General features: G+C 35.5%; 3 protein-coding genes and 1 pseudogene across 9 annotated transcripts; 2 read left to right on the forward strand and 2 right to left on the reverse strand.

Annotated features, from left to right (window-relative positions):
- Positions 1 to 962: 962 nt before the first annotated feature.
- Positions 963 to 3,230, forward strand: LOC143557493 (uncharacterized). Its single transcript, XM_077046553.1, has 4 exons — positions 963 to 1,315; positions 1,613 to 1,723; positions 1,803 to 1,883; positions 2,992 to 3,230. The coding sequence occupies exons 1-4, from the start codon at positions 1,118 to 1,120 to the stop codon at positions 3,064 to 3,066; spliced, it is 465 nt and encodes a 154-aa protein (XP_076902668.1). The 5' UTR covers positions 963 to 1,117; the 3' UTR covers positions 3,067 to 3,230.
- Positions 1,610 to 10,436, reverse strand: LOC143557492 (protein GLUTELIN PRECURSOR ACCUMULATION 3-like). The gene is made up of 17 exons (XM_077046551.1): positions 10,344 to 10,436; positions 10,137 to 10,234; positions 7,525 to 7,663; positions 7,409 to 7,437; positions 7,220 to 7,316; positions 7,068 to 7,123; positions 6,864 to 6,971; positions 6,448 to 6,504; positions 5,596 to 5,687; positions 5,425 to 5,509; positions 5,092 to 5,244; positions 4,693 to 4,790; positions 4,433 to 4,597; positions 4,242 to 4,354; positions 3,469 to 3,559; positions 3,232 to 3,336; positions 1,610 to 1,769 (listed from the first exon to the last, which is right to left on the reverse strand). Exons 1-16 carry the CDS (start codon positions 10,403 to 10,405, stop codon positions 3,277 to 3,279), a joined length of 1,503 nt encoding a protein of 500 aa, XP_076902666.1. The 5' UTR covers positions 10,406 to 10,436; the 3' UTR covers positions 1,610 to 1,769; positions 3,232 to 3,276.
- A 5,239-nt stretch (positions 10,437 to 15,675) lies between these two features.
- On the forward strand, positions 15,676 to 21,274 carry LOC143557494 (uncharacterized). Of its 6 annotated transcripts, none has more exons than XM_077046556.1 (5): positions 15,676 to 15,853; positions 15,974 to 16,015; positions 17,482 to 17,605; positions 18,483 to 18,856; positions 19,358 to 21,271. In XM_077046556.1, exons 3-5 carry the CDS (start codon positions 17,498 to 17,500, stop codon positions 21,024 to 21,026), a joined length of 2,151 nt encoding a protein of 716 aa, XP_076902671.1. In that variant the 5' UTR covers positions 15,676 to 15,853; positions 15,974 to 16,015; positions 17,482 to 17,497; the 3' UTR covers positions 21,027 to 21,271. The 6 variants fall into 6 exon arrangements, with proteins under 6 accessions (XP_076902671.1, XP_076902672.1, XP_076902673.1 ...); XM_077046557.1 differs by lacking the exon at positions 15,974 to 16,015 and having other exon boundaries at positions 19,358 to 20,731; positions 20,765 to 21,270; XM_077046558.1 differs by lacking the exon at positions 15,974 to 16,015 and having other exon boundaries at positions 19,358 to 19,643; positions 19,713 to 21,270.
- Positions 21,275 to 25,728: 4,454 nt separating this feature from the next.
- Positions 25,729 to 27,705, reverse strand: LOC143557467 (cytochrome P450 77A2-like; annotated as a pseudogene). The gene is made up of 2 exons (XR_013139581.1): positions 26,881 to 27,705; positions 25,729 to 26,615 (listed from the first exon to the last, which is right to left on the reverse strand). The product of XR_013139581.1 is annotated as a cytochrome P450 77A2-like (transcript).
- Positions 27,706 to 27,738: the final 33 nt, after the last annotated feature.

The raw sequence follows: 27,738 nt of genomic DNA on the forward strand, positions 1-27,738 counted from the left end.
CAACCAAATCCTCGTTTTACATTAATACAGTCCAATCCAACCTGTTTATACTTTAAAACCACACCAATCTTTCCACAACAACCCTGGCGATCTATTTTTCACTCTAAGATAACTAAGAGATTTTATTTGGCTTGGGTTATATATACACCATGGAGGTTCTTCAAACACCATGAGAGATAAGGTCTATACGACTCGTATAGGTGTAGAGTCAACTCATTTTCAGTCAGGGAGTGTCAGTTTTTATTTATTAGTATCGTATAGCCCCTATACGAGCCGTATAGGGCTATACGATTCGTATAGAGTCTGTTTGACTCATATAGTTTTTTTTTTAATATTACTTTAAAATTAAAGCATATTGAAAATAGCATCCGAGTTGGTTACAAAATAGAAACATGTAATTTAAAAGTAAATATTTTGTTTCATACATAACAACCTACAAACAACATGAATATTTCTGGGTAACAACTTTTTAGATGTGGTTATGCAATCCATTTTGGTTGACACCCATATGAGTTATCTTAAGCTTTTGAAATATAATTGCTATAAAAAGTTGCTTAATTATAAGTTATAACACAACGACCATGCTTGAATTCGAAGTTCACACTTGACTAACATCGGAAACAAACATTTGGGAACTTCATACCGATCGTCTTGAATGGGTAATAAGTTTATTACTTGTTAACGAGAGTGGTAACTCTAAGGTTGTACTAGTAAAACTTAAAAATATGCTTAAGATAAAACGAGCCATGGACATAAAGAACCACTTATAACATACAAAGTATTTAAATGGCTAAGATCTAATCTTTTGTGTCAATATACTTAACCTATCTAACTCTACGACCCATCTATTTTTGCCACTTCGTTAACGCTATCAGGCCCGTCCATTTTGCCACAAACACGCCTAATGCTATCTGACCCGTCCGTTTTACCACATATGAAAATAATGTTTAGTTTTTTTTATTGTATTGCTTCTCCTTTGTTTACATTAAAAGCAAGATGAGAGAGTTTTAAAGCAAAAGCAAAACCAAAAAGGATACATACAAAAGGTAAGGCATGCCACAAATATAGAAACTCAAATAGTGGTATTAAACAAGAAAGTTTAGGTGCAAAAGCCAAAATGAAGAACTTAGCAACAATGGGAAGTGGTGCGTCGGTTGAGGAACACGATGAGGACGAGGTTACAAAAAGGGCGTTCGCATCATTTCAGGCGCGAGAAGAAGAGATTGAGAAAAAGAAGATGATGGTCAAGGAGAAAGTTGAGTTGAAGCTAGGCCGAGCAGAAGAAGAAACCCGACGACTCGCCCAAGTTTGGGAAGTAAGCCCACTGGCACCAAAACTAAGTACAAAACATACTACGGTTTTTTGTTGTAAACAAACGTTCTTATAAAAAAACACAACATTTTGCAAAAGAATAAGCGGTATTCAAACGCCACACTAGATGTTACTGCATTTGACCTCAAAAAGGCGTAGATTATGTTTATTTTTAAACGCGTTATTGGGTTTTCAAACACCACACTAGCTGGTTAATCAGTCTTGTTAATTGCTAAATCACAAATATGAAACAGAATGCATTTAAGATATTTTGTTATATTTGTGTACAAACATATTTCAGGAGCTTGAAGTTTTGACAGACTCGATGAGAAAAGAAATAGCAGCGGTTAGGAAAAAGATAGATGTGGCTAACCGTGATGTGAGATCGCTCGGACAAAGCTGTCAAAAGAAGGTACGATCCTCAGCCCGCCTGTCCGCACGCCTACCTTAGCATTGATCTATAATGAAATATAATAAAAACATGAAAACAGGAGAAAGAGTATAAAGAAACATTGGAGGCTTTCCAACAAAAGAACAATGAAAAGAATCAACTAACCGCCACTTTACTAGAGGTAAATCAAGTAACAATTTTCTTTCCGGTTTGTTATTTTTTATAAACAATGTGATTATTTCTTAACTAGACGGGTGCCCGCGCGATGCAGCGGGTGTTTGAACCTGCTAATCATGTACAAATATAAGTGTTTATGGTTCGGTTAAAACCTTGAAATCGTTTAAATCGGTCATTGGTTTGACCTCTTTTTTCTTTTTCTTTTTTACTTTCGGTTTGTTGGTCGGTTTCAAAATTTTCAAAACGTAGTGAACGGTTAGTTCTCGGTTTATATCGGCAACCGGCCATATGAAACCAGAAAAGACTGTAAATAAACCCAATTGCAATATGATTTTGTTTGTAATCTTTGGTATTATTTCACGTCCTAGATGTTCCATTAATATTTATCATTTATGTGGCTAAAATTATCATTTTTTATTTATGATTATCTCAAGTATCAAACTATGTTGGTTTTTAGTTAAAGTTGACGGTACATTTAAATTATTAATTATTTTAAACTAAATTTATTATTAAAGTTTAAACTGTGGAACCAGGCCGTTAGTAACGATTTGGTTTCAACTTTCAATGGTTGAGTTTGGTTTTGGAAGACAAAAAATCAGTATTAACGGTTGGACTCACAAGTTTAACTTAAAAACCATCAAAACCGACACTGAACACCCCTACGTAACATATTAATTTATTTAAAATGAAAAAAAATTACAACAATATCATATTCAAATTAAAGAGAATAAAATGCTCGTTTTTATGGTGCAATTTGTTTATAAAAATATTAACGTATGAAAATGCTATAGTCGTTTAAAAATCATGGGTGGAAAGTTAGTTTACAAGTTAAATTAAAAACATAATATGGTTAAAGATGAGGGACCAAACTTGTAAGTTGAATGGATTGTGTTTAAAAGACATGTTTACCCTTACTTAAAAATGTTTAAAAGACATGTTTACCCTTACTTAACACATGTACCTCATGCTTTAAATGTTGTAAATTACTTAAAAATGAGTGTCTTAATTTGCCCTTGTTTGATGTATTATATATAGTATAGATAGATAGATATATTATTTTCAATTTTTTCAAATTCATTTCACAATCGCTATCATCTTTTGCATTATTTCAGTTGGTTAAAGAAAGTGAAAATGCAAGGATGAAGAAACTAGAAGAACTCAGCAAGCATATAGATCCTTCTTGCTAACTCTACCATTCATGATTGTATAATCGTTATACGTTATCTGGACCAATTTACCTCATTTATCTTGTTTAATAATATGTAAAACCTTGTGTGTTTTGTGTTGACATATTTCACGTTCTTTTCATAAATAACTGACTTGTAATTTGAAATATATGTTAATTTGCATACCTAGTGTAATCCATTTTCTTACGCGAGATTCTTTTACAAATGCCATTAATCCAATGGAAGCTGTTTGTACTCTGCCAATAAGCTGGGGATATCACTCATGTGTAGCTGAAATAATGAGTTGAAAACCAATATTATTCATATAATAATTACAAAAGAAATTAGCATAAATTAATCACTAGTAACACGGTGGATGTCAGCAAGTACCAATCACCCTAATCAAGTTCTATATTAATTTACCTGAGAAGCATTTGTAATATGATAAAGCCGAAATGAATGTTTATTTGCAAAGCCAGATTCTGTAGACTCTAAATGTGATCCAACATTTGCCCTACCATTATTAAATATTCACTTAAAGATTAATAAAACATAGAAAGTACATACCTAGGCCTGTAAAAGAACTGAACCTTCAGTGAACTATCCGTGAACTGTTTGGCAAATAGTTTGTTTGTGTTCGTGAGCATTCATTCATTTAAACTTGTTTATGTACGTACATGTAATGTAAGTTCGAAAATATTCTCTTTATGAGTTTTAGGTCCATTACAACTTAATATAGGTTAAATAACTTTTTAGGTCGAACGCATTATTGTTCACATCTACTTTTTAATATGTTTTAACTCACTTATGTTCATTTTTCTATGTTGAGTTATGTTCGTTTATACTGTTAAGCAGTGAACATAAACGAACACAAACATGTTCATTTTCTTAACGAACTAACAGAAAAAAGAAAACCTCATTTGTTTAATTGTTCATGTTCAATCAGTTGTTCGCTAAAGTCAAACGAACGAACATGCTCCGGTTGGTGTTCGTTTGATTTGTTTACAACAGGCCAACAAACAGCACAAAGATTGTTCTAGAATTTTAATGCATAATACTTCCTACATCATTTAGCAAAGAAATCATATTATTCATTCAAATAATATTATCTTTGTAACCCTAAGATAATTGTTTTTTGATGATGTGCTTTTGGTGACCGAACCATCCTGTGTTTCTGACCCGCCCATTTTACTTACAAGTGATGGCGAGAAATCAGGCGTTGGTAGTCACGCAGTAATACGGTGAGCTCCTTTAAACATAATGATTTCGGGGTAGAATTTCGCCAATGCTCACGAAGTGCTTGAGCTGCCTGCAGTATAATAAGAACATATTTTAGTTGCATAACATAGTTTTGGCATGTTTGTATTGACTTGTCAACATGTTTGACCTCTTTGTTAGTAAATGTTGTATTTCCAATAATCCTTGATGCTAGTTCAAGAAACTCTTTATCTTCATATTCATTAATAATTTGACGACTATCATTAGAAAATGAAACCGCAATATTTAATCTTCTTTGCAGCTCTGAGATCGCTGAACCGTCCATCTGGTTTTCCTGAAAGTACAATAAAAAGAGAAATTTTCATAAGATCTTTACTCTCTAAAGGGTCAAACTGGTTTAACATTTAAAAGTAGACAAATATAAAATACCTTTGTTTTGGATCTGAAACCACCTGGCATGGATGAATTATTGCTTTCATTAACTGCTTCTGATGGACTTGCAGACAATCGTTTTGTAATCGGATCATCTAGAAGTTAGAATGAAACCCATATTAGTTAGCTCTTTCACATAGGATAACGGGGGGTCAAAACAGGTGACTTGAACAAAATGTTTATTGAGATTCTCTAGCTTTTTTATGAATTATAAAAACACCGACGTTAACATTCAACCCATTGACCGGTGGAGATGGAAAATAACCTCGGTTCGACCCGTTTACTTATTAACGGGTCGAAATTGGCCCCTCTACATATATCGACCGTATAACGTATTAAAATGATCTTTGAAAACTTGGGCTTCTGTGATCAGATTCAAATAAAAAGAATCAATACCTTCTGGAACTAACCACCATAAATCGCCATGTGTCACCTTGCCATCAAAGCCACCAAATAACAGATAACGGGAGCCAATAGATGTCATGGTGTGGTAAGCACGAGCAGGAGGAGCTTCAATGTTCGTTGCCAGACGTTTCCACTGCACAGACACTGATAATAAAAAAGATAAAACAAAAATGAATGTTTAAATAAAAAATAGAATCCAGATAGATTTAGAATGGGATCCAACGCATAAGTCAAGTTTAAGCATAGATACTAGTAAACAATAGAGTTGGCAAGTTAATAAATTTTAAAAGAAAATATGCAAAGAATCTAAAGTGAAACACTCACCCCTGTCTAAAACAATACAATCATTAAAATAAACGTCATAGCGACTCAACCAACCACTTGTTCCATGGCCACCAAACATGAGAAGCTGAAAAGTATACACAAAATTAGAAAATGAACATGTGTGTGTGTCAATATGTAGCCAATTGACTACAGGGCGAAAAAGTGACTAACATAGTGGCCCCCAGAAGTAACAGTATGGCCGCAACGGGCAGATGGAGCTTGACCAGGAAGCTTCAATAGCGTCCATCCAGGAGCTTCAGTGTCTTCCTTACACAAGAAATTCAATGAGAAAATATTTTAGGTAGTTAAAAGACGTCAGATAGCATAATAAAAAAAAAATTCTCTTTACACTCCAACCTACAGTTCATTCCCGTCCTTAGCTTGCTGAGGAACATTAGACTAGTTATATAATTATAATATCTAGCGGGTATCCAAGTGTAATATTATGCTCTATATGTAGAGCCTTTATGTAACCCTACTACACACACAAATCAATATGCAGTACACTTGCTGGTTTATCTTGGTGTCAGAGCGAAGTTCCTTTCTAAACCTTAGACGTTGCCACCTAGAAGAAACAACTTGCTGTAATACCAAGATAAACCAGAAACTGTATTGTATATTGATTGTGTGTATAATAGGGTTACATAAAGAGGCTCTATAGATAGAGAATAATGTTACACTTGGAAACCTTCTAGATATGATAAATATATAACTAGTCTAATAAACAACTAATAATCAACCTGAATTTTTGTTCCCTTTGTCTTGAAGGGGATATCAGAGCCTACCATGGACTAATACTTTGGTTTTCAAATAAATTTCCTTGTGCTCATAACTTAAATTTGTGGCACAGAATTGAGTATAGGTGTAACCGCCAATTGAGTCTTAAATGTTAGCCTAAGCATCCATGCTTACAATTTGATAGGTGTGTGTGTGTGTAAGTAAAGCTTGCTTCAGAATCTAACCAATCAATTATTCAATTTCTGATATTAAACTTAACAGCTTTTCAAAATGATAATAGCATACCTTCTTCAACGAGACCCTTCAGCGCCCATAAATCACCCATGATTGGCCCTCCACCTCCTGTGAACATTGACATTATAATCTAATAAATAAATATTATATAAAAAGAGAGATAAATGCATCCTCCTATATATCTGACTTTATTTAAGGTTGGATTTCCCTTTTGTGGCCTCAATTACATATTTTAAACTTTTAACATGATGTGCTTAGACTTTGACTTCACTTGTGTGATCCCAAGAACACTCTTGAGTTTAGAGAAATGAGAAAAAGAAAGAAGAAAAAGAATATTTCTTTGTACTTGTGCTTTTGTGTAGAAAAGAACAAATGTATACTGTTTTAAAAAAATCATGTTAGAGAAAAAAAAAAGAAACTGACAGTTATACAATTATGCCCTCCCTTAGTAAATAATTATAGCTCACCTCTTCCACCATATACAAGCAACCGCTTCTCAACCATAGTAGCTGTATGGCCACACCTTGGTGGTGGCAATGTTCCTGTAACTGCCAACTCGGTCCACTCTAATGACACTGTTTTAAAGCATAAATAATATAAATATATAAGAATCACATTAATAACACGTAACTACAAGAAAAATGATATCATTTCAAAGGAAAAAAATTTACTTGTATCCAAGACAAATACATCAGACAACCACTTTTTACCATCCCATCCGCCATACCTGTAGTTAACCATTTAAATTTCATTTATCTTATCATGTAACATGTAACATAAACCATAGAAGATATTAAGGGAAATAATGTGAAACAGTTCTGACATTACTATTTTTTGATTCCCAATAGCTGAAGCAGCTGCAAAATCTCTTGGTGAAGGCAAATCTCCAAAACTCGTAAGCTCAGACCATTGCCATATATCTAAAATATAACCACATGCAAAAAAAATACTCATCAATAAATTTAAAAATTGTAGTTATTGAGTAAAAGGTTTAATAGTTGAAGGTCTTCACCAGTATCCAGGACCCAAAAGTCTCCCAACCTGCAGGTTGATTATCTTTTATGAGTATCTTTTTTTCATTTTGTATTATCTAAAAAAAACTATAAATTAAGTTTGATAATAAACAACCTTTTGGTACCAAGTCTCCCGCCAAAAACAAACATATGACAGTCGATTGCAATAGCAATATGAAATGCTCGAGGGCTGGGAGCCGTTTGCCCTTCTGAACCACTACCGGTGCATTCAGGTTGAAACCATAACTTATTATCTACAAAGTTTATAAAAAGTAAACTTGTAACAAGAATCACTATGATTTGATGAATTTCATAACTCAATTCTACACACAACAGTAATTTTTAGAATAATATGTGACTACTTATGCTCTAATATTACTATAAGAGATCTCACTAATGGAAAGCATCATTACAACATATAAAGGCACACTAACAGCAAACTTGTAATTTCAAAATCAAAATTAAAGCATTATGTAGTGGATTATACAATATTAACATGCTAATTGGGGCTGTTCACGAGCCGAGCCAGGGTAAACTCGGACTCGGCTCGAATTTAAAGATCAGCATGATAATAATCACGAACTCAAGAACTGAAAACTAAAAGACTGATATTATCTCAAAGTTAGGTTAACTGATAACAGTTTTAACCTGTTTGTTGTGGATCTAATAGCAATACATACAGGCTGCTTCCTACATACACTAATATGATCACAAACTCAAAATGTAAAACCTAATAGACTGATATTATGATAGAGTCTATAATCTAGACTCAAGCAAAAGATTCAATTACTTAGATAAAAGACCCAATTCGAGAAGGGTTAGTCTCCATATTAAAATTACAAATAGAACTTGATATATTTTAGATAACTTAGACTCCTTGAAATAGAATAGACCTAGCTTTATTTATACTAAAAAGGTCATAAGGAGTTTCTCCACTAAATACGCCTCTTGACTTTGACTCCCCTAATTCAGCCCTTGACCCCCCAATTAAGCGACTTTGACTCCTTATAGATGACTTTGACTAGGTCCAATAAATAGCTTTGACTTTGACCCGACCCTTCTTGTGTGATGGGTCCGTATCATATTATCTCAAAGTTTGGTTAACAGATAATAATTAACTGTTTGTTGTGGATCTAACAGCAATACATGCAAACTACTACCTACTTACACTAACAAATCGATAATCATCATAATAACAATCACGAACTCAAAAACCGAAACCTAATAAACTGATGACATCTCAAATTAGGTTAACTGATAATAACTAACAATAGCATCGATAATAATCAAACAAACTAACACCGATGTCACTGAAATATTAGGTTAACAGTTGTAACTGTTTGTTGTGGATCTAGCAACAATACATACAGACTACTTCTTACTTACACTAACATATTAATAATCATCATAATAACAACTACGAACTCAAAAATTTTAACCAAATACACTAATAATAACTAACAATAAACATTAATAATTATCAAACAAACTGATATCGATGCCATATACAGAGATGCCACTGAGATATTAGCTATGTTGCACGGGAGCTAGTACGGGAACGGGAAACGGGCACGGGTACGGGAACGGGAAACGGCAAAACTCAAAAAATCAAGAAACGGGTACGCCAATAAATACATTTAAAAATAAACATATATTATAGATAATGTACCACAAAACCCAAAATATATTCATACGTTGACGTAAACTTCAAGTCTACAACATTAAATAAAAAAAACATATAAAATGCTGAACTTCGACAAACAAAATAAAAAAAATTCAAAAAATGAAAACTTAAAATTACTTCAAAATAGTTCATTATCCTTGGGAGTTGGGAAACTACTATTGCTGGCTTTTTTATTTCTACTGCACGCTAGCCTAGAAATTAGAAAACAAACTTTTACTAATCAATAGCAACACATACAGACTACTTCCTACTTACCTCAACAAATCAATAATCATCATAATGACAATCACAAACTCAAAAATACAAAACCTAATAAACTGATATCATCTCAAAAATAAATTAACTGATAATAACTAACAATTATATCAATAAGAATCAAACAAACTGATACCGATGTCATATACAGAGCTGTCACTGAAATATTAAGTTAACAGTTGTAACTGTTTGCTGTGGATCTAGCACCAATGTGACAGACTGATTCCTACTTACACTAACAAATTGATAATCAGCATAAGCTGAAACCTAATAAACCTATAACATCTCATAACTAGATTAACTAATAATAACTAATAATAAGATCAATCTTGCTTCCTACTTACAGTAACAGATTAATAATTAATAATCATCATAATAACAATCAAAACTCAAAAACTAAAACCTAATAAACCGATATCGTCTCAAAACTAGGTTAACAGATAATGACCGATAATAATATCAATAATAATGCTTCCTACTTACAGTAACAGATTAAAAATCATCCTAATAACAATCACAAACTCAAAACTAAAACCTAATAAACTAATATCATCTCAAAATCAGGTTAACTGATACTAACCGATAACAACTAACAATAATAAACTGTATCATCTCAAAACTAGGTTAACTGATAATAACTAACAATTAAATCAATCATGCTTCCTACTTACAGTAACAGACTAATAATCAGCATAATAACAATCACAAACTCAAAAACTAAAACCTAATAAACAAATAACTGATAATAACTAATAATAAGATCAATAATATTCGAACAAACTGATTACCGATATCGTATACAGATACGTCATTGAGAAACTTCTTATCAACGAGTCCACCAAATACGACGATCTTTGACTTTCCGACGTTGACCGCAGTGTGACCGCTGCAATTGTGATGTCAATTACACGAATCGTCAATCGGATTTAGTTGAAATGAGAAGGAAAACGGTTAGGTCATTATTATTATTATTATTATTATTATTATTATTATACCTTCGAGGTTGAGGAATAGGTCCAGTGAAATCGGAAGGTGAAGCTCGAACCCAGTAATGCATTGTTGAGTAATTGGAGATGCGAAAGTATTCAGTGATCGAAGGTTTATAAAATAATTGGCCCGGAGCCGTGTTTTGTTACTTCATCAATGTTAGTTTATTTATGTTAGTTTGTGTTATTCATGTTCATTTACATATTAGTAGCGAAAAATTAAACATTTTTTCGAAGAGTTATCTGCTTAATGATTTTATATTTGTTCATTTAAGTATGTTCGTTCATGTTTGTTTATGTTCATTCACATTTGTTCATTTATGTTTGTTTATCTTCGTTCACTTATGTTCATGAACTGTTCGTTTAGATTATAAACAAATGAACATAAACGAACACGAACATGTTCATCTTTTAAATAAACGAACACGAATACAAAATATGTGCTTGATTAAGTGTTCGTGTTCGTTTAAAGTTAAATGACGAAAACGAACATGCTCTTGTTCGTGTTCGTTTACAGGCCTATAGAATAGCGAAACCGAAATCAAAACCAAAAGAACTAAAAATTTTGTCCTTTAAACGTAGCTTATTTACGGATCATGTCATTTAAAGTTTACTTATAGGTCCCGAAACGAACCTAAAATATGTTCGGATCAATATATGCACCAAGAGGGTGGAATCCAACTCGTACACTCAGATCTCGGATCGTTGCTTTGGAACTTCAATGGAAATGCTTACGCGTGTGTTGGTTGTGGTGTATGGATTGTGTGTGTAAAGAGAGAGAGAGATAATTTGACAAATGTTATTACGGACACTGATAATTTAATATTAGCCATGCATTACTTTCACTTTATATCCTTTTAAAATGCTTGAGTGTGTGTTGGTTTGTTCGCGTTATCACACATCATTCGGACCTCAAAATAAAAACCTAATTCGGGAGCTCTAAGGTTGGGAGTAATGGCCACTTTGCCCACCCAAAAAACCCTAGTAGCGCCCGAGAGCACCGCCCTTAGAGCGCTTTGGGTCTTTTTTTGGTGGGGAGCGCTTCCCACAAAGCGCCGGGGGTGAGGTCTTTTTTGTTCAACACAGCTATTACAACGGCTAGTTATTTTTATTAACATTTTATTTATTAAACTCCATATTCTATAACACCAAACCTTTCATTCTCTGCAAAAACACACAACAAAATCTTACATTCTCTCCCACTATGAATCCATTCAACAATTTCATGTTCGGTTTTGGACAATTTGCAACCAATCAACGCACAAGCATCACCCAACCAACTCAACCAAACACCACCCAACCGAGTCAACCAACCCCCAACTTCCCGGCCGGTCTTAATTTCGACCATAACACGTTGTCGTACATACAATATTTAGGGATGCCTGCCAACTTACAAGCCGGTGTTTTTAACCCACCAACTCAATTGAACTTCCCGGTGACACAAGACAAGACGGTGCTGGAAACGCAACCCGATCCGGTGTTTTAAGACGAGCCGAAGGAGACATAACCCGGTATGAGTAAACCTAAAAAAAACCGGTTCGAGCAAAGCTAAACGAGGGCGGTCACACAAAAGAAAGACGTGAGCAAGCCTTAGACTAAAAAACAACTATGCAATGGATTCTCGAGGAGTATTTAACCCATGCACGGTCGTTGGCTACGGTCTCAAAAGATCCCAAATGTTGTAAGAGTTTGTTTTTTAAAAAAAATTTATGTCCTAATTTTCCTTAAACAAAATATTAACAGTTATTAATGTTTTATCATTTTCTATATCTAACTATCAAAGATTAGCATATTTTGGGTAAAAGTTTGGGAACTTTTTTTTAAGATAATAGCCAAAGAGGAAGAATATCGAAAACCCGATTATGTATTAGGAAAATGGTCTGATGTAAATGCCACATGCCGATCTTTTTAGTTGGTTTACAACCAGCTTTTTAACTCGTGTGGTAGTGGTGCGAGTGATGCAAATATCATTGCGACTGCGTTGGTTGAGTACTACAGTACTCGGGGAACCTTTATCCATATGACTTGTTGGATTCGTCTTTGTAACCACCCTAAGTGGAACGTTGTACGCCCCGTCGGGTCCGGAAGTAGGCGACGACCAAAAAGGTCCAAAACATCATTCTCAGTTGATCCAAAAACGTCGCAGTCAAATGTTTGAAAGATCGACTTAAACGATGACGAAGTCAGTGATAACGAGGGTGAGTATGCGGAGTTGCCTCGATAAGTCGATAGAAGAATTATTAGCAAGGGGAAAGCAACGGGGTCGTCGGCGGCATGTGCGAGTGTGGAAATGAGAGAACAATTCAACGAAATAAAGCGTCGAATCCCTGTTTTACACCACCTTGAGAATCAACGTTTTCAAGTGATGCAACAAAATTATGAATCCAACAAGGTATTTGCCGAGATATTGAACGAGAGGCAAATGGACAAAGATCTCGCTTTTTTGCAGGAATCGATCGACCATATTACCGGACATGCCCGGAAGCATGCCAAAATAAAAATGGATAAAATTATTAATAAATATATGCTTGATCATTAATATTTATTTTTAATACTAACATGTTTTTTCAATGTATTGTTTTAATTTTAATATACTTTTTTAATTTATTATACTTAATGAAATTTTATTTATAAAAAAAATATAATGATAAGATAATAATTGGAAAAAGCTTTATAGATTATACGGTATTCCTTTTAGAAATATATATATATATATACACACACGGTGTTGCGACTCCATATAATAAGAAATGCATTTAGAAGCTCCTTCTATTACACAATCAGAGTTTTAAGTTTTGACGTTATAACTTCTATTTATATTATAGGATTTAGATCAAATAAAAATAAAATTAGCATACTATACATTCAAATAACTAGAGTAATTATGTTAACACTAGAATAATTATTAATACACTAATTTTTGATTAGAGTATTTATTATTATTATTTTTTTGAATGATCAATTAAGTAACGCCGGGTACCCTGTACGCGGCCCCTATTGGCTAAAGGTAGCCCGAGCCGGCCACTAGTCCGGACGGACGGAGCCCCAGCGGTCCACTTGTCGAGGGATGTACCGGATAAAACCCGACCCCCACGCCCGCCAAACGGCATGACAGCGAGGAGCCGGTAAAACTGGGTGAGATCGATCTCCCTACCTCTCACTTGTAAAGTGAGTGCTCTACCATTGAACCACAACCAAGTTATAAGTATTTATTATTATACTATTTGTTTTCTGTTACATAATTACTTTAGTTTAAAACTGCAGAGACACTGTAGTTATTTGTATATTTTCGATGTTACTTTTAGTTGTATCGGATATCATCCGGATTTTATATTGGTTAATTGGAGGCATCATTAAATGTGAATCGGTCCATGGTTAGGCTAAGGGGTGTGGGGGGCTCTAATGGGGGCTCCAGTGGGGGCTCCAGCCAATAATATTATGACGTGTGGCAGAGAGAGAAACTGGATAAGGGGGGTGTTGGAGCCCCTGGCCCTGGTGTGGAGGGGCTCCAGCGGATTTTTTTTTTATTTTTTTATAAATGTATTAAAAAACGTATTATTAAAAAAACTCATAAATTATTTAAAAAAACACACATTTTTTTTAAAATTCAAATTACAAAAAAAAAACATACTAAAAATTAAACAAACAATAATACTTAATAATAACACTAATCTAATACAAGATCATCGGGTCGCCTCGCCCACAAATGTTCAACTAACTCATGTCGAAGATCCCCGTGTATCTCACGGCTCTTGATATTTGCTATGTTATGAAGTCTTTGTTGATCACTGATTGTGGACGGTTGTGGCGGAATGTCACCTTGGTAGTTTTGGCAGATAGCTTTGCCCTCGTCTTCTAACGTCATGTTGTGTAGGATCAGACACGTGTAGACGACGTCCGTTATCCTCTCCCGAGTCCAATAACGTATCGGGTTCGCCATAACATAATATTGTTTTTTTATAGCTCAAAAAGCTCTTTCAATATCTTTTCTAGCAGACTCTTGCTTCTTCGTAAAATACTTCCGTTTGTCGGCGATTGGATCTGTAAAAGCTTGAACTAACAAAGCCCATTCGTTGTAAATACCATCGACCAGATAGTACCCGTACTTGAAGAGTTCTCAATTTGCAACAAAAGATTGAGGTGGTTCAACCCCGTCGATAAGGTCGTTGATCAAATTTGACTGATCGATAACATTAAGGTCGTTATTTGACCCAGCAACACCAAAAAAAGCATGCCAAAACCAAAGATCCTGTGACACCGCCGCCTCAAGTATAAGGGTCGGCCCTTCATGATCACCACGGTGGAACTGACCTCGCCAGGCCGTTGGACACATAGCCCATCCAACATGCGTACAATCGATGCTACCTAGCATCCCAGGAAAACCATGTTTTTCTGCGTGCACCTCATATATGCGTTGGATGTCATACATTGTAGGTTTACACAGATATCTCCGAGCGTAAGTCGATATGACTCCTACGTATAATATATATTACAAAATGTAATAAATATTTAATAAAAAGTAAAATTAATGTTTTTTACCTTGGCAGAAAAAATGAAGGGATTCACGTGAAACCCTTTTCGACATCTGTAAATACTCATCCAATGCGTCCGACGAGATGCCGTACGCTAATTGACGGATAGCAGCCGTGCATTTTTGAAGAGGGGTAAAACCGGGGAGACCCCTAGCATCCTCCCTTTGTTGAAAAAAGGGATGCCGTGCCTCTAAATCACTTGCTATACGCATGAACAATTGTCTGCTCATTCGGAAACGAGTTCGAAAATCCGACTCCTCATATACCGGTTGAGGGCTAAAATAATGCCTAAACAAAGTATCGTTAGCACCCGATCGATCACGATCACGAGGTGGTGCTCTAACCCTCGGGAGTCGAGGTTGATGGGCTTGATTTTGCAAGAGGTCGACCACGGTTGCGGTCAAAACTCCCCCTACATGAAGAAGCAAATCATCCTCTTCGGAGGAGTCGGAATCAGACGAGTACGACGACATTATTTAAAAAAAAAAAAATTGGGAAGATGGGTTGATTTTGGGTTTTATTTTGAAGTTGTGGTGATTGATATGGGTGAAATGGGGTATTTTATAGATGAAATGAGGTATTATTTAGGTAAAAAATATATATTTTTTTTAATTTCTCACTTCCCAACGGCTATTTTCTCACTTCCCAACGGCTATTTCTCTCTCTTCTCCCGCGACCAGGCTCACGCCTGCCTGGATTTCCGCGCTCGCGGCCGGCTCGCGCCCCGGTGATGTGGGGTTAGCGCCCCGAGGCGCGAGCGGAGGGGCTCTCGCGCCCAGGTTAGCGCCCTACACCCCTCAGCCTTATCATTGGTGTCAAAACCAATGATGATATTGTTAGCCCCTTTTGACTTTTAGCCCACAACATAGAACCTTCGTCCTCTCCTTCACTATCACTACACAACACAACACAACACAATAACCCCCAAACTCTCTGTACCTAGGGTTTGTCGTATCACTAATCGCAATGGTAATCCACTATTAACAGGTAAATTAATCAATCAATTCTTCAATTCCGCACTTAATTACTCCTAGTTTCATCTAATTCGTTAGCTAGATCACTTCGATTTCACCGATTTTGAAGCTTTAATTGTTGTTTCGATTGCAGTACCTAGGGTTTCTAATCGCAATTGTAATCCACTATTAACAGGTAAATTTGATTTTCAATTTAGCACTTAATTACTTTATAATCGATCTACTTCGTTAACTAGATCATTTCGATATCACTGATTTTTAGGTTTTAATTGATTGTAGACTTGTAGTACCAAGCGTAATGATAATCTACAAATTTCGCACTTAATTGCATCGTAATTGATCTAATTTGTTAACTAGACCACTTCGATATCACCGATTTTTAGGTTTTAATTGATCTGTTATGTTGATTGTAGTACCTAGGGTTTATTAATCGATATATTTATCATTTCCGCACTTAATTACTTCTAATTTGATCTAATTCGTTAACTAGATCACTTCGATTTCTTTGATCCACTCTTAACAGGTAAATTAATTGATCTATTCTTCAGTTCAGCACTGAATTACTTCTAATTTGATCTGTTTTGTTAACTAGATCACTTCGATTTCACCGATTTTTAGGTTTTAACTGATCTTTTATGTTGATTGTAGTACCTAGGGTTTATTAGTCGATATATTTATCATTTCCGCACTTATTTACTTCTAAGTTGATCTAACTCGTTAACTAGATCACTTTGATTTCACTGATTTTTTAGGTTTTAGTTGATCCGCTGTTTTGATTGTAGTACCTAGGATTTCTAATCGCAATGATAATCCACTAATTTTGCACTTAAAAGCTTCTAATTTGATCTGTTATGTTAACTCGATTACTTCGTTTTTGCTGATTTTTAGGTTTTAGTTGATGATCTCGTGTTTAATCAAATATTCTTCATTTCTGCACTTAATTGATCTGTTTTGTTAACTTGATCATTTCGATTTCGCTGTTTATTAGGTTTTAGTTGATCTGTTATGTTGATTGTAAATAGATATATATTTGTTTACTCAATCACTTCGATTTCGGCGATTTTTAGGTTTTAGTTGATCTCATGTTTAATCGATTTGTTCTTCATTTCCGCACTTAATTGATCTGTTTTGTTAACTCGAACACTCGATCACTTTGATTTCGCTGATTTTTAGGTTTTAGTTGATCTCGTGTTATGATTGTACTCTTGTTTAGTTACATAGCACATATGAATCGTAACACATGTACTTCTGTTTTTCCATCTTTACTATTGTTTTATTTGCATAAAGTATTTTATATTCTGCTTGACATTCAGATAATATGTGGAATATATAAGTCAACGTATTTTATACTCAATGCCAACCATATGTATAATTGTATAACAGTTCTTCCTTGAAATTAAATTTTTGTCAGAGTTAGAAACTAGAATTGGAAAAGTAGTCTTGTTGACTAATAAGGTCATGTCAAACCTCCTTTCATGGAATCATAGTTGTGCTATAAATATTTGAAATTGACATGCTACAGTGTTATTTATGGTCATTAATGATCATCAACTAACTTCTGTTTTTTCAATTATGCATTTATGCTACATAGTTCTTAATATGTTATTCTAATATGTTTGGTTCAATTATATTTTTCTGCAGGAACAAATAGAATATCATGGAAGGCTCAACTGACAAGACAATCGATTATCTTCGGGCACGATTGCTTGCTGAAAGATCCGTCTCAAAGACAGCAAAGCAGCGAGCTAATGAGCTGGCAAAAAGGGTTAGTTTTTTATTATTATTTTTATTTAGTATAATGTTGGAAAACATGCATGCACTCAAAACACATAGAATTGCAATTTATTTCTTTTGCTTTTTTTTTCCACTTCTCAAATAATCTTCTCAGCTGTGTAAAGGTGGCAATTTCATTTCATTACTTATAAACGGGTCGAATTTGGGTAGTGATTATTTCAAACGGGAAAAAAAACTTGCCTAAAAGTAGGTCTCTAGAAGAACCGAACGAACACAAACGAAATGTGTTTGTGTTCGTTCATTTATAACCGAAATCGAAAAAGAACAATCAAACGAGCCGGGTTTTCTTGTTGTGTTTGTTTGTTAAGATAATGGACGTCTTCGTGTTCATTTATGTTCACTCGTTAAAGTATAAACAAACTGTTCATGAAACGAACAACATAGATAAACAAATACAACGGAGCTAAAACCAAATATAAGTAAATGTGAACAATGTGTTCGGCCTAAAAAGTTTATTCAAACTATACTAAATTGTAATGGGCCTATAAAAGTTAAATGGGTATATTAATGAATGCAAAGAGAAAACTTAAAACGTAAACTAACAAACATAAATGAACATAGACGAGTGTTCATGGACATAAATTAACGAAGTTGTTTAAAGTCAATATGGAATAAAAACCTCCTAAATCGCTTTAATTAAAAGTTAGATTTTGTTGTAATAAAATAATAATAAAACATTAATGATATGTAAAAGGTTTTTTAAAAATGGTCAAAAGTGTTCATGGGCCAACCCAGCCAGTTTTGATCCATCCTTAACCCGTTTTGACTTGTCACCTCAACTGCTATGTCAATAAGATTCTTAAAATTTTAACTTATTATTATTAATTACACATTTTTAACTTACAAAGGTAACGGAGTTGGAAAAGCAACTGAAATTTGTGACCCTGCAAAGAAAGAAGGCAGAGAGAGCAGCAGCAGACGTTCTTGCAATTTTAGAAAATCATGGCAAAACCGATATCTCAGAACCAAATGATTCAAGTTCCAACGAGGAAGAAATGTCAAGTGATTTCATGGAAGATAAACGTGTTGAAACCGAAGGGTTTTCAGGTTCTGAAGTCGAGTCTTCTTCAGTAAATGGTAAAAGTAAAAACACATCTTCTCGTTTTCTTGATAAAAAGTACATGGATGCTTCTAGAAGAAGGCGCAACAGTTTCACATCAACCAGTTCTTCACCGAGACGTGTTGGTAAATCTTGTCGCCAGATCAGACACAAAGAACATAGGTCAGCTTTTGTTCTTTGTCTATAGGCCTGTAAACAAACCAAACGCTCAGTGAACGGTTCGGCAGGGAGTTCGTTCATTTAATAAACGAACGAACATAATCATATTTTTTTTTCACAAACGTTTGTTTACATTTGATTGGTTAAATTTGTTTTATGTTCGCTGATATATTCGTTTAAATTTTATTGGTGCACTACTTTGCCTACTTTTAACAACCTTTTAGGACCAACACACTGTTCTTTAAATTACTTTTAACTTGTTTTTGCTCGGTTATGTTCGGTTACATTCGTTCGTTTATGTTCGTTTATATTGTTAACTTACGAACACGAACAAGAAAACCCCATTCGTTTAATTGCCTGTGTTCAATTGTTTTTTCAGTTAAGGTTAAACGAAAGAACTCGAACATACACCGTTTGTGTTTGTTTGGTTCGTTTACAAGCCTATATCTCTATACTTTATTTAGCGTCCGTGTTTTAACTTTTGTAAACCTTGATAACGATCAGGTCAGGAGATGATGCGTCACAAAACAATGATGATACTAATGATCATCATGAAAACGGAGGTCAAACGAATTCAGAAGGCATTCAAAATTCTGCTGATGTGGCAACCGAGACTTCACTAGAAGAACCTAATATGTGTAACGGACATGTTGTGCAAAATAATGGAACAGAAGGAGAAATGGAACGAGCGTTAAAACATCAAGCTCAATTCATAGCACAATATGAAGAAGAGGAAAAAGTGCAAAAAGAATGGGAAGATAAATTTAGAGAAACTAACGGGTCAATACAGGTATGCTCTCTCGTTTCTTACTCATGCTTATGTGGCAATTTTGACCCGTTTACTTATGAATATTTTCAGGAAAATTTATATGACCATGGGATCCATTCAGATGTTACCGAAGAAATAGAAGAAACTAAAGCTTCATCTTTATTGCCACCTGGCGCTACGGACAAACTTACTTCTGAAAGTCAACCGGTTGATCACGGTGAAGTTGATCCCACCTTATGTGAAAACCCGAAAACCAACCCCGAACCGCTACCTAGTCACACCACCAAAAATGAGCCATTAGAAAGTCAAAGTCAACCACCAGATTCAAATCTGAGCCAATCACAGGCGTCATCTTCTAAAGGTAAATCATACGAACCCGATGTTGAAACTGAAAAGGTTCCCAATGAATTAGGTTCGGTACTCGAGGCACTTCAACAGGCAAAACTATCATTAAAACAGAACTTTGAAAAATTTCCATTATCAGAAAACGGGCTTTCGGTTACTAATTATAGAGGTGGTGAAAAATTCCCGGTTCCTTTTAGCTCTGCTGGGCTTTTTAGATTACCAACTGATTATGAATACGAAGGAACAACACTCCGAGTCAACTCCTTGACTTACGATCCTAGATTAAGTTTGACTAATTACCCTACTGTTGACTCGGATCGAAGTCAGTTTGTTTCAAGCCCGTATAGAGAATCTTTTTCTAGGTCTTCTTCTTCTCTGGATGACCGGTTTCGCATGGTCCCCACCTTTCCATACCAAGAAACCATGCCTGAAATTCCTAAAATACCCTCGTCTGCACATACTCCAAGATTAGATATGGGCCCACTTGCCCGTGACCCAAGATTGGATATGGGTATGAGCACACCTGTCCGTGATCCACGATTGGGCATGGGCTCATCTGTTGATCCACGGTTTGGTGTGGGCCCTCCTGCCCGTGACCCGAGGTTGGATACGGGTATGGGCCCACTTGCTCGCGATCCACGATTGGGTATGGGCTCATCTGTTGATCCACGATTTGGTGTAGCTCCATCTGTTGATCAACGATTTGGTGTCAGCCCGTCTGTCAATCCACGATTGGGTGTGGGCCCGTCTACATTTGAACCGAGGTTGGGTGTGGGCCCGTCTACATTTGAGCCAAGATTGGCTGTGGGCTCAGCTGCCCTTGACCCACGAGTGGGTGTGGGCCCGTCTACATATGAACCAAGATTGGGTGTGGGTCGATCTACATTTGAACCAAGATTGGATGTGGGTCCATCTACATTTGAACCAAGATTGGGTGTGGGGCCGTCTACATTTGACCCAAGATTAGACACAGGTCCGCCATTTATGGGTGATAGACGCCTGAACGAGAGTAAAAGACCACCATACAATGATTATACAAGACCAAATAGTTACAAGTAAACATGCATGAAATCGAGGTACAGTTTTTTCTGTTATATATCTGGTAAGTTAAAAAGTGCTTTTGTTGGTTTTTCTGTATGGTTTTAAAGCTGTATACTTGTATTATCGTAAAGAGACCTAATGTTGTTGATGTGTCGGTGGCATTTGGTAATTTTGTCGGGTTTTGAGTTTGTTGAGTTGATCGTTTTTCGGTTATAATTTGATAGTTTTGACTTGAAAGAATTGCGATTGTGTGAATGCTGTTAATTTTTAATGTCTTGTGTCAGCGTGACGTTCGTTTTCCTAATAAATCAAAATAATGTCAAATAGTAAAGATGTGTATTTGAATTATAAGTTTAAGATAGAAGAATGTATGTAGGGATGAGTGACAATGGATTGATTACTCAAATGGTCGACTCGTACAATGTACGTTGATTGACGGGAACGTGAAATGAAAGTGAAGGAACGAAAATAACCGACGTAGAATCTCTTTTGAATGATTTGGCTTATCTAAAGTCTAGAATATTGGTTGTGTTAATCGAAAGTATTTCGGTTATGTTTTTTCTCTGTCATTTATGTCTTTAGTTAATATGTATGTTACTTTTATCGAACATGATGCGTAACCTAATAAATGTTACCTTGTATGAGATTTTATCTGAAAGTTTGCTGCAACGAATCTAACGCTTTTATCGTTTTCATTCCACGTCATTGTATCATCACACTTACATAGGTATGACTCGGTTTTGGATTGTAACTAAGCCAAAACCAAATTTTTGGTTGTAGGAGATTGTTATTGAAAGGTTTGGTTAATTGGTAAGGCAGTTTCACTTTATCATACTTTGATAGATGATTTCAAGGCTCGAACGAATGAATTTAAAATATATGAAGTGTTGAACACGACATAAGACGAATGAAATTATGAGGACGCGAACATCTTAAGGAGCGAGCATTTGAACATATCTGTGTGATATTATTTGTTGATTGTTAGATTATTGTTTAAACTTAAGTAGTCGTAATATGACAAAGCATATAGGAAACGGTCATCGCTATATATATATTATGCGAATTAGTAATCTAGTTTATGTGTAGTAGACCACTTGAGTAGTAAGAGGTATATACAATGAGTTAAGGGTAACATCTTTTTTTTAATGGCAAATTTCATTAAATCCGGCAGAAGTAGCAAGACGCTAGACGCCAAAGGACGGAATTCACATTGATAACACATTAAAGATAAGTGTTTGAACGAATAAGTTTTATTGTAATCCAAATAAATTGAAGATTTTTTATCCTTCATCGCGTTAGAAGCTAGAATATCTTTGTTGGAGAAGATAAGTATTATATTCTTCGTCATTCAAATACACCAACATGTTATCAAAAGGATAACATCATCTAAGAAGTCGTTTTCGTTCTATTAATAATTAATGTCTTAAGAATATATTATTGTTTGGTATCTGAATTAATGTCTTACCAATAGATGTAAGCTTTTAAAACACCTATAGTTGATCAAAGTCATTTAATGTGCCTAGGGCATGTCGATTTTGTCTACATATTGTTTATATTCATGCCCATAAAAAGCATATAAAATTTAACATCACTTACATGAGATCTTAAATGTCAAACAATGTTAGACCACACGTAATGGTAACTAAGCATATAAGGGGTTGACCAATACGTGACGTCCCAGTCAATAATTACTAATTTTGTAAAAAGTGACGTAGTGGTAAAATGCCCATAACTCCTTTCAGTCAATATACAAATATTACATTTTTTTTTAATATAAATATAAATAAAAATTAATAATAAAAAAGGTTTGATTGGACAACATATCCTCTCACCTTCATTGTATATACGAGAGCCCTCAAAATGAGCCGGAAAACGAGCCACTACGTGCGATCTTATTATGGTGAATACAATAGCAACTGAGGTATTCTATGCTTAATTGATTAATTCCATATAAGCTAGAGCCTCCTATATTCACGATAAATTCTCCTGTTGCTACTTTAGAAAAAGAAATCGATAGGTTTATGGTTTGGATTTAGCGGTTTCTATGTCAAGTCGTGAGCCGACCATTTTTAATGCTTTTTATTAAGCTAGTCCGCAAAAAATAATTTTCAACCAACCGACCAAACAAGTACACACGTATATAATCTTACTTTACGGTCTAGTTTTATACAATTGGTTTCTGATACGGTTTAAACCTGTGAAAGCAACAGAATCGAAAATTAAAAAAAAACCATGGAACTAAACCAACCAGTTTGAACGGTTTCATGACTTCAAGTCGAACCGAGAACATCCTAGAAGGTATTTGGTGTGACCCTTAATCCATCCTTTGCCATGGGATAGCCATATGGCGGTTCGGTTATGGTTTAATGCTTAACTTATAATTAATGTTTTGATTGTTAGATTTTCTTAACTGTTCGGTTCGGTTTAATTTGGTTACTAGAAAATATGTTTATGTTATTTTCGTTAGCTACTGATTAACTGTGGACTTTGGACGTGGACGTGGACGTGGACATGTACATGTACATGCTATTTCGGTAACTAAATTTGATTATACATATTATCAGTAAAAAATTGGCAATCCTTTTAGTTTATAAACGACAATTATAATGTTATTAATTTCACTTTTTTGTTGTCACATAACATTTTTTTTATATAAAAACAATCAAACACCACCCTATTATTTCATTGTGTGAACAACTTATTTACCTAATATGATATGCTTTAAGTTTTCTATGATATTGCTTGTGTACATTAAAAATATTTTTGTTGAATGTTATGAACATTACTTGTACACGAATCCAATAAACTAATCATATTAGGTGAAGTTTATTTCTTTTGGTGATTGGAGTTTCGGTCTATATTAAACATATAGTTTTTATCCCTTTAGTTATGTATATAAGTATATTTTTTTAACAACAAAGAAAATAATTGTATTGTTTTGTCAAAGGAAATCTCTTATTTGTTTTAATAACCAAAGGAGAGACAAGTCGCACTATATGTCAACCCTTGATGCATATTGAACGAAAGGTTATATCTATGGTTTGATGAGAGGCTCGACTAGAAAGAATAAGCAGAGACATTCAACGTTTTAGTGGTCCCCATGTGACTTTCTTTAAAGGTCGCTCGTTTCTCGTTCATGATAAAATATCAGCCTTCGGGCGGTAGGTTTCCCTTAAAATTGATGACGGGCATGTCATAAAGTGTGCGACTTTTTACCAATAAGTATACTCGTGTCAGGCTAAATAAAAATAAAATAAAATTTTGGTTTAGCATTGGTTAAAGATGTTGGTGCTGACCATATGCACATACATTAACTTCTTGTACAGTGTGGGTTGACTTGATCATGTTTGGCATTATTTGGACTTATCACATTAATTTCCCTACAACCATAAACTACTCTTTTCTATGCGTTTAAGAAACAAAGTATTATTTTCTGTTTACTATATATTAAAAGTATAAAATATAATAAAACATTGTAAATATTTATAAAACATATGTGATGTGTCTTCCAATCTTCTTTACATTTAGCATTTGTATTTTATTTATTACACACCATTAATAACTATTTTTTAATAGCTCAAATAGTTAGATCACATAATTTTTTTGCGATGCCATATGAATCATCCCCACATGAAAACGCAAATGAGTAGAGTTACTCGCAAGCAGTGACGGAACTACAGGAGGGTTCGGAGGGTCCGTTGACCCTCCGGCAGTGCTCCGGCCATGTCTATTCTGACCCTTTATTCACTGGGTATTTCTTTGTTTTGACCCTCAATAACACCATGTCACTAAGCTGATTAGTTGCCGTGATGATTAGATTAAGTAAAAATAAGAAAATGTTAACAAAAAAACCTTCTAATCAGAATATTTTGCAAGCCATAAAAAGTTAGAAATAGAAAATGAGGTGTGAAGAAGATGATAGTGTTTGAAGGGTATTTTTGTAATTACATTCTAGAAAAAAGGCTACGCTAGCTCCACAGTCAATGCATGTTAGATATTTATTGTTTTCAAATCCTTGATAATAATAATAATAATAATAATAATAATAATATTAATTTATTTTATCAATTTTTACATCTTATAAAATTTTATTTTACACTAACACACATATATCATGACCCTCCGGTTTAGGTCTCTGGTTCCGTCACTGCTCGCAAGCTACTTGAGATCAGATAAATAATAAGCTTGAAACAAGCCAAGCCTTATCTAGCCCGAGTTTAGCCTATTTTATTTATCAACCCCTAGCTCGAGCCATGTATGGGAAGATCGTTTAGGCTCGTCGAGCCTTAACGAACCTAATGTATTTTTAGGTATTTAATTCTTTTAAAACTCTATGTATTAATTCCAGACTAAACAACCAAGTTCGAGCTGAACTTTGGCTCGTTTAAAGGTTCACACACGAGCTTGAACTGAACCTGGGCTTGTTAACGTTTTTCTCAAAATACATAAAAAATAGTTGAAATGTATATAACTAAATTAATAATAAATGAACGGAGCACAAGTATAGCTCAAGCTTGAAAGAACGACTAACAAGTGGAGTTTAAGGTTGAGTATAGAACGAGTTCAAGCACGGCTCGTTTACACCCATAACAATAAAACAACAATTTGTCTACATATAATAATCATGAAATCTTCAATACCGTACCTCCAATTTGTTTCAAAAACACAACAAAAATTCAACATTACAACATCAATTAAACAATAACCATTTCAACATAACAAAAACCAAAAACAATCAAACATAATAATCAAATCTCAAAGTCTAGGTATAATCTTAGCTCTAAGAGAGTTCTTCATCACCACGGTGAACTCCAATTTTTCACCGAAATCCACCTTACTGTTTTCGGGCCACGACCGCCACTCGAATTCCTGAACCATTCGACCGATCATCAAACTCACGTGCACCGTAGCCATCCCCAATCCCGGACATATCCTTCGCCCCACCCCGAAGGGAATCATCTTTAATTCCTTCACGCCCGTGATATCCGCACTTTCGCCCCCGAAAGAAACCTATCCGGGTCGAATCTTTCCGGGTGGGCCCAAAGTTTCGGATCTTCACTAATCCCGGGGATATATATCTCCACATTGGCCCCCTTCGGAATATCGTAGCCAGCGAGTTTCGCTGGCTCGGTAACCGAATGGGTCAACGAGAAATACGTCGGAGGGTGTTTTCGTAATAACTCCTTCACGACCGCGTTTAAATACGGCATGTTATCAATATCTTTCTCGTCAAGTTTTCGGTCGCCCACGACTGACTTTATCTCGTCGTAGAGTCTCGACTGGATCGTCGGCGACTCGATAAACCGAGCGATCGCCCACTCAACGGCGGTGGCAGTAGTATCCGTCCCGCCGTTGAGAAATTCCGAACACAACGTCACGATTTCCGGATCTGACGGCGGATATTCCCGTCCCTCGACTGCCAAGTCAAAAAGCGTGTCGAGGTATGAAAACTCCGCCGCACTGGGATCAGATCCTGGAGCGGTGACGGCCTTCCGCCGCCGCTCTATTATTGGGACTAGCATCTTAATCTGTTGGTCCCGTGCTTCCATAGCACGCTTACGCTGCTTGGAATATAGTGGGGCCAACATTGACAGGTAGTCATCTAACCTGTAATAAAAGGTGCAATACAAGATTAGATGGTATGTAGACGTAAAATAATAATAATAATAAGGTTGTAAAAAACGTTAGGCGGACCTAGGCGGTCGACTAAGAAGTTAGGAGTACTCGATCTTAGTTGGTGAGTACTTGGCCTTAGTCAGAGAGCACTCGGGGATTACTCGTTGAGAGCTCGGCGCCTAGGCACTATTTTTACACCCATGAATAATAATAATAATAATAATAATAATAATAATAATAATAATAATAATAAAACCTCGGATCAAGAGTTAACAAAACTGTCTTCATCATTTCATCAATTTCCTCAATAATTTTCTCATTCATCTCAACACCAAAACACATAGACACAAGTATACAAAACACAGCAAATCTAGCATTTTTCAGCACCCAAACCACACCATCATTCGCCGCGGCCTCAACCGACAACCTATCAACAAGCTTATCCATCGCATTAACCCGAACGGCTCTAAAACTCCTCAACTTACTTGCGCTGAGCGCGTTCTGGACCATGTTCTGCCGTAACGACCGCCAGACGCCGCCGTACACGGCGGCATTGACGGTAAACTTGTTACAGCTGAACACGGCCCGTGTGGGATTCTCTGCGGGCCGTGTTGCAAAAACCTGACCGTTCACGACCAGTGCTTCGTGAACCAGGTCAGGTTTTGATAATATTATCATGGTCCGGTTTCCCATTTTAAGGGTTATAATTGGACCATAGTTCGGGAAGAGCTCCCGGACGTATTGGAAAAAGGGTTGGCCTGAGTTGGCAACCTGTAACAGATTGCCAACTATGGGCCAGCCTCTGGGGCATGGAGGGAGGTTTAGGCTTCCCTTCAGGCCCCGGGTTAATAAGGAGAAGATGATGAAGGTGATTGTGGTGAAGATGATGGTGTAAAAGAGGTCCATGGGTTTTGAGTTAGAATGATGAGTGGGTGACAATAGTGGTGGTGAAGGGTTTAAGAAGGTGTTGGAGTGTGAGTGCATGTTATAATTTAAATAGGTGGTGTTGGTGATGGGGTGTAATTAAAGATTATGTGTTGGAAGTCTCCAAGTAGGTTGAAATGAAATCTAGTGGCGATTTTTGGTTGTTGGTTTGACACTTTGACTTGGTAAT

The sequence above is a fragment of the Bidens hawaiensis genome, unplaced genomic scaffold (assembly GCF_021521415.1).
Source record: "Bidens hawaiensis isolate Kalapana, Puna unplaced genomic scaffold, B.hawaiensis_p1.1 tig00018977_1, whole genome shotgun sequence".
In the NCBI taxonomy this organism is placed as follows: domain Eukaryota; kingdom Viridiplantae; phylum Streptophyta; class Magnoliopsida; order Asterales; family Asteraceae; genus Bidens; species Bidens hawaiensis.

Excerpts from the sequence above, each read along its gene's own strand:
- LOC143557493 (XM_077046553.1), top strand. The coding sequence starts at position 1,118 with ATGAAGAACTTAGCAACAATGGGAAGTGGTGCGTCGGTTGAGGAACAC. Across the intron at positions 1,724-1,802 it reads GACAAAGCTGTCAAAAGAAG|GAGAAAGAGTATAAAGAAAC; the intron begins GTACGATCCTCA and ends ACATGAAAACAG. Across the intron at positions 1,884-2,991 it reads TAACCGCCACTTTACTAGAG|TTGGTTAAAGAAAGTGAAAA; the intron begins GTAAATCAAGTA and ends GCATTATTTCAG.
- LOC143557492 (XM_077046551.1), bottom strand. The coding sequence starts at position 10,405 with ATGCATTACTGGGTTCGAGCTTCACCTTCCGATTTCACTGGACCTATT. Across the intron at positions 5,510-5,595 it reads TTACTTCTGGGGGCCACTAT|CTTCTCATGTTTGGTGGCCA; the intron begins GTTAGTCACTTT and ends TATACTTTTCAG. Across the intron at positions 4,791-5,091 it reads ATGGTGGTTAGTTCCAGAAG|ATGATCCGATTACAAAACGA; the intron begins GTATTGATTCTT and ends TCTAACTTCTAG.
- LOC143557494 (XM_077046556.1), top strand. The coding sequence starts at position 17,498 with ATGGAAGGCTCAACTGACAAGACAATCGATTATCTTCGGGCACGATTG. Across the intron at positions 17,606-18,482 it reads CTAATGAGCTGGCAAAAAGG|GTAACGGAGTTGGAAAAGCA; the intron begins GTTAGTTTTTTA and ends TAACTTACAAAG. Across the intron at positions 18,857-19,357 it reads ATCAGACACAAAGAACATAG|GTCAGGAGATGATGCGTCAC; the intron begins GTCAGCTTTTGT and ends GATAACGATCAG.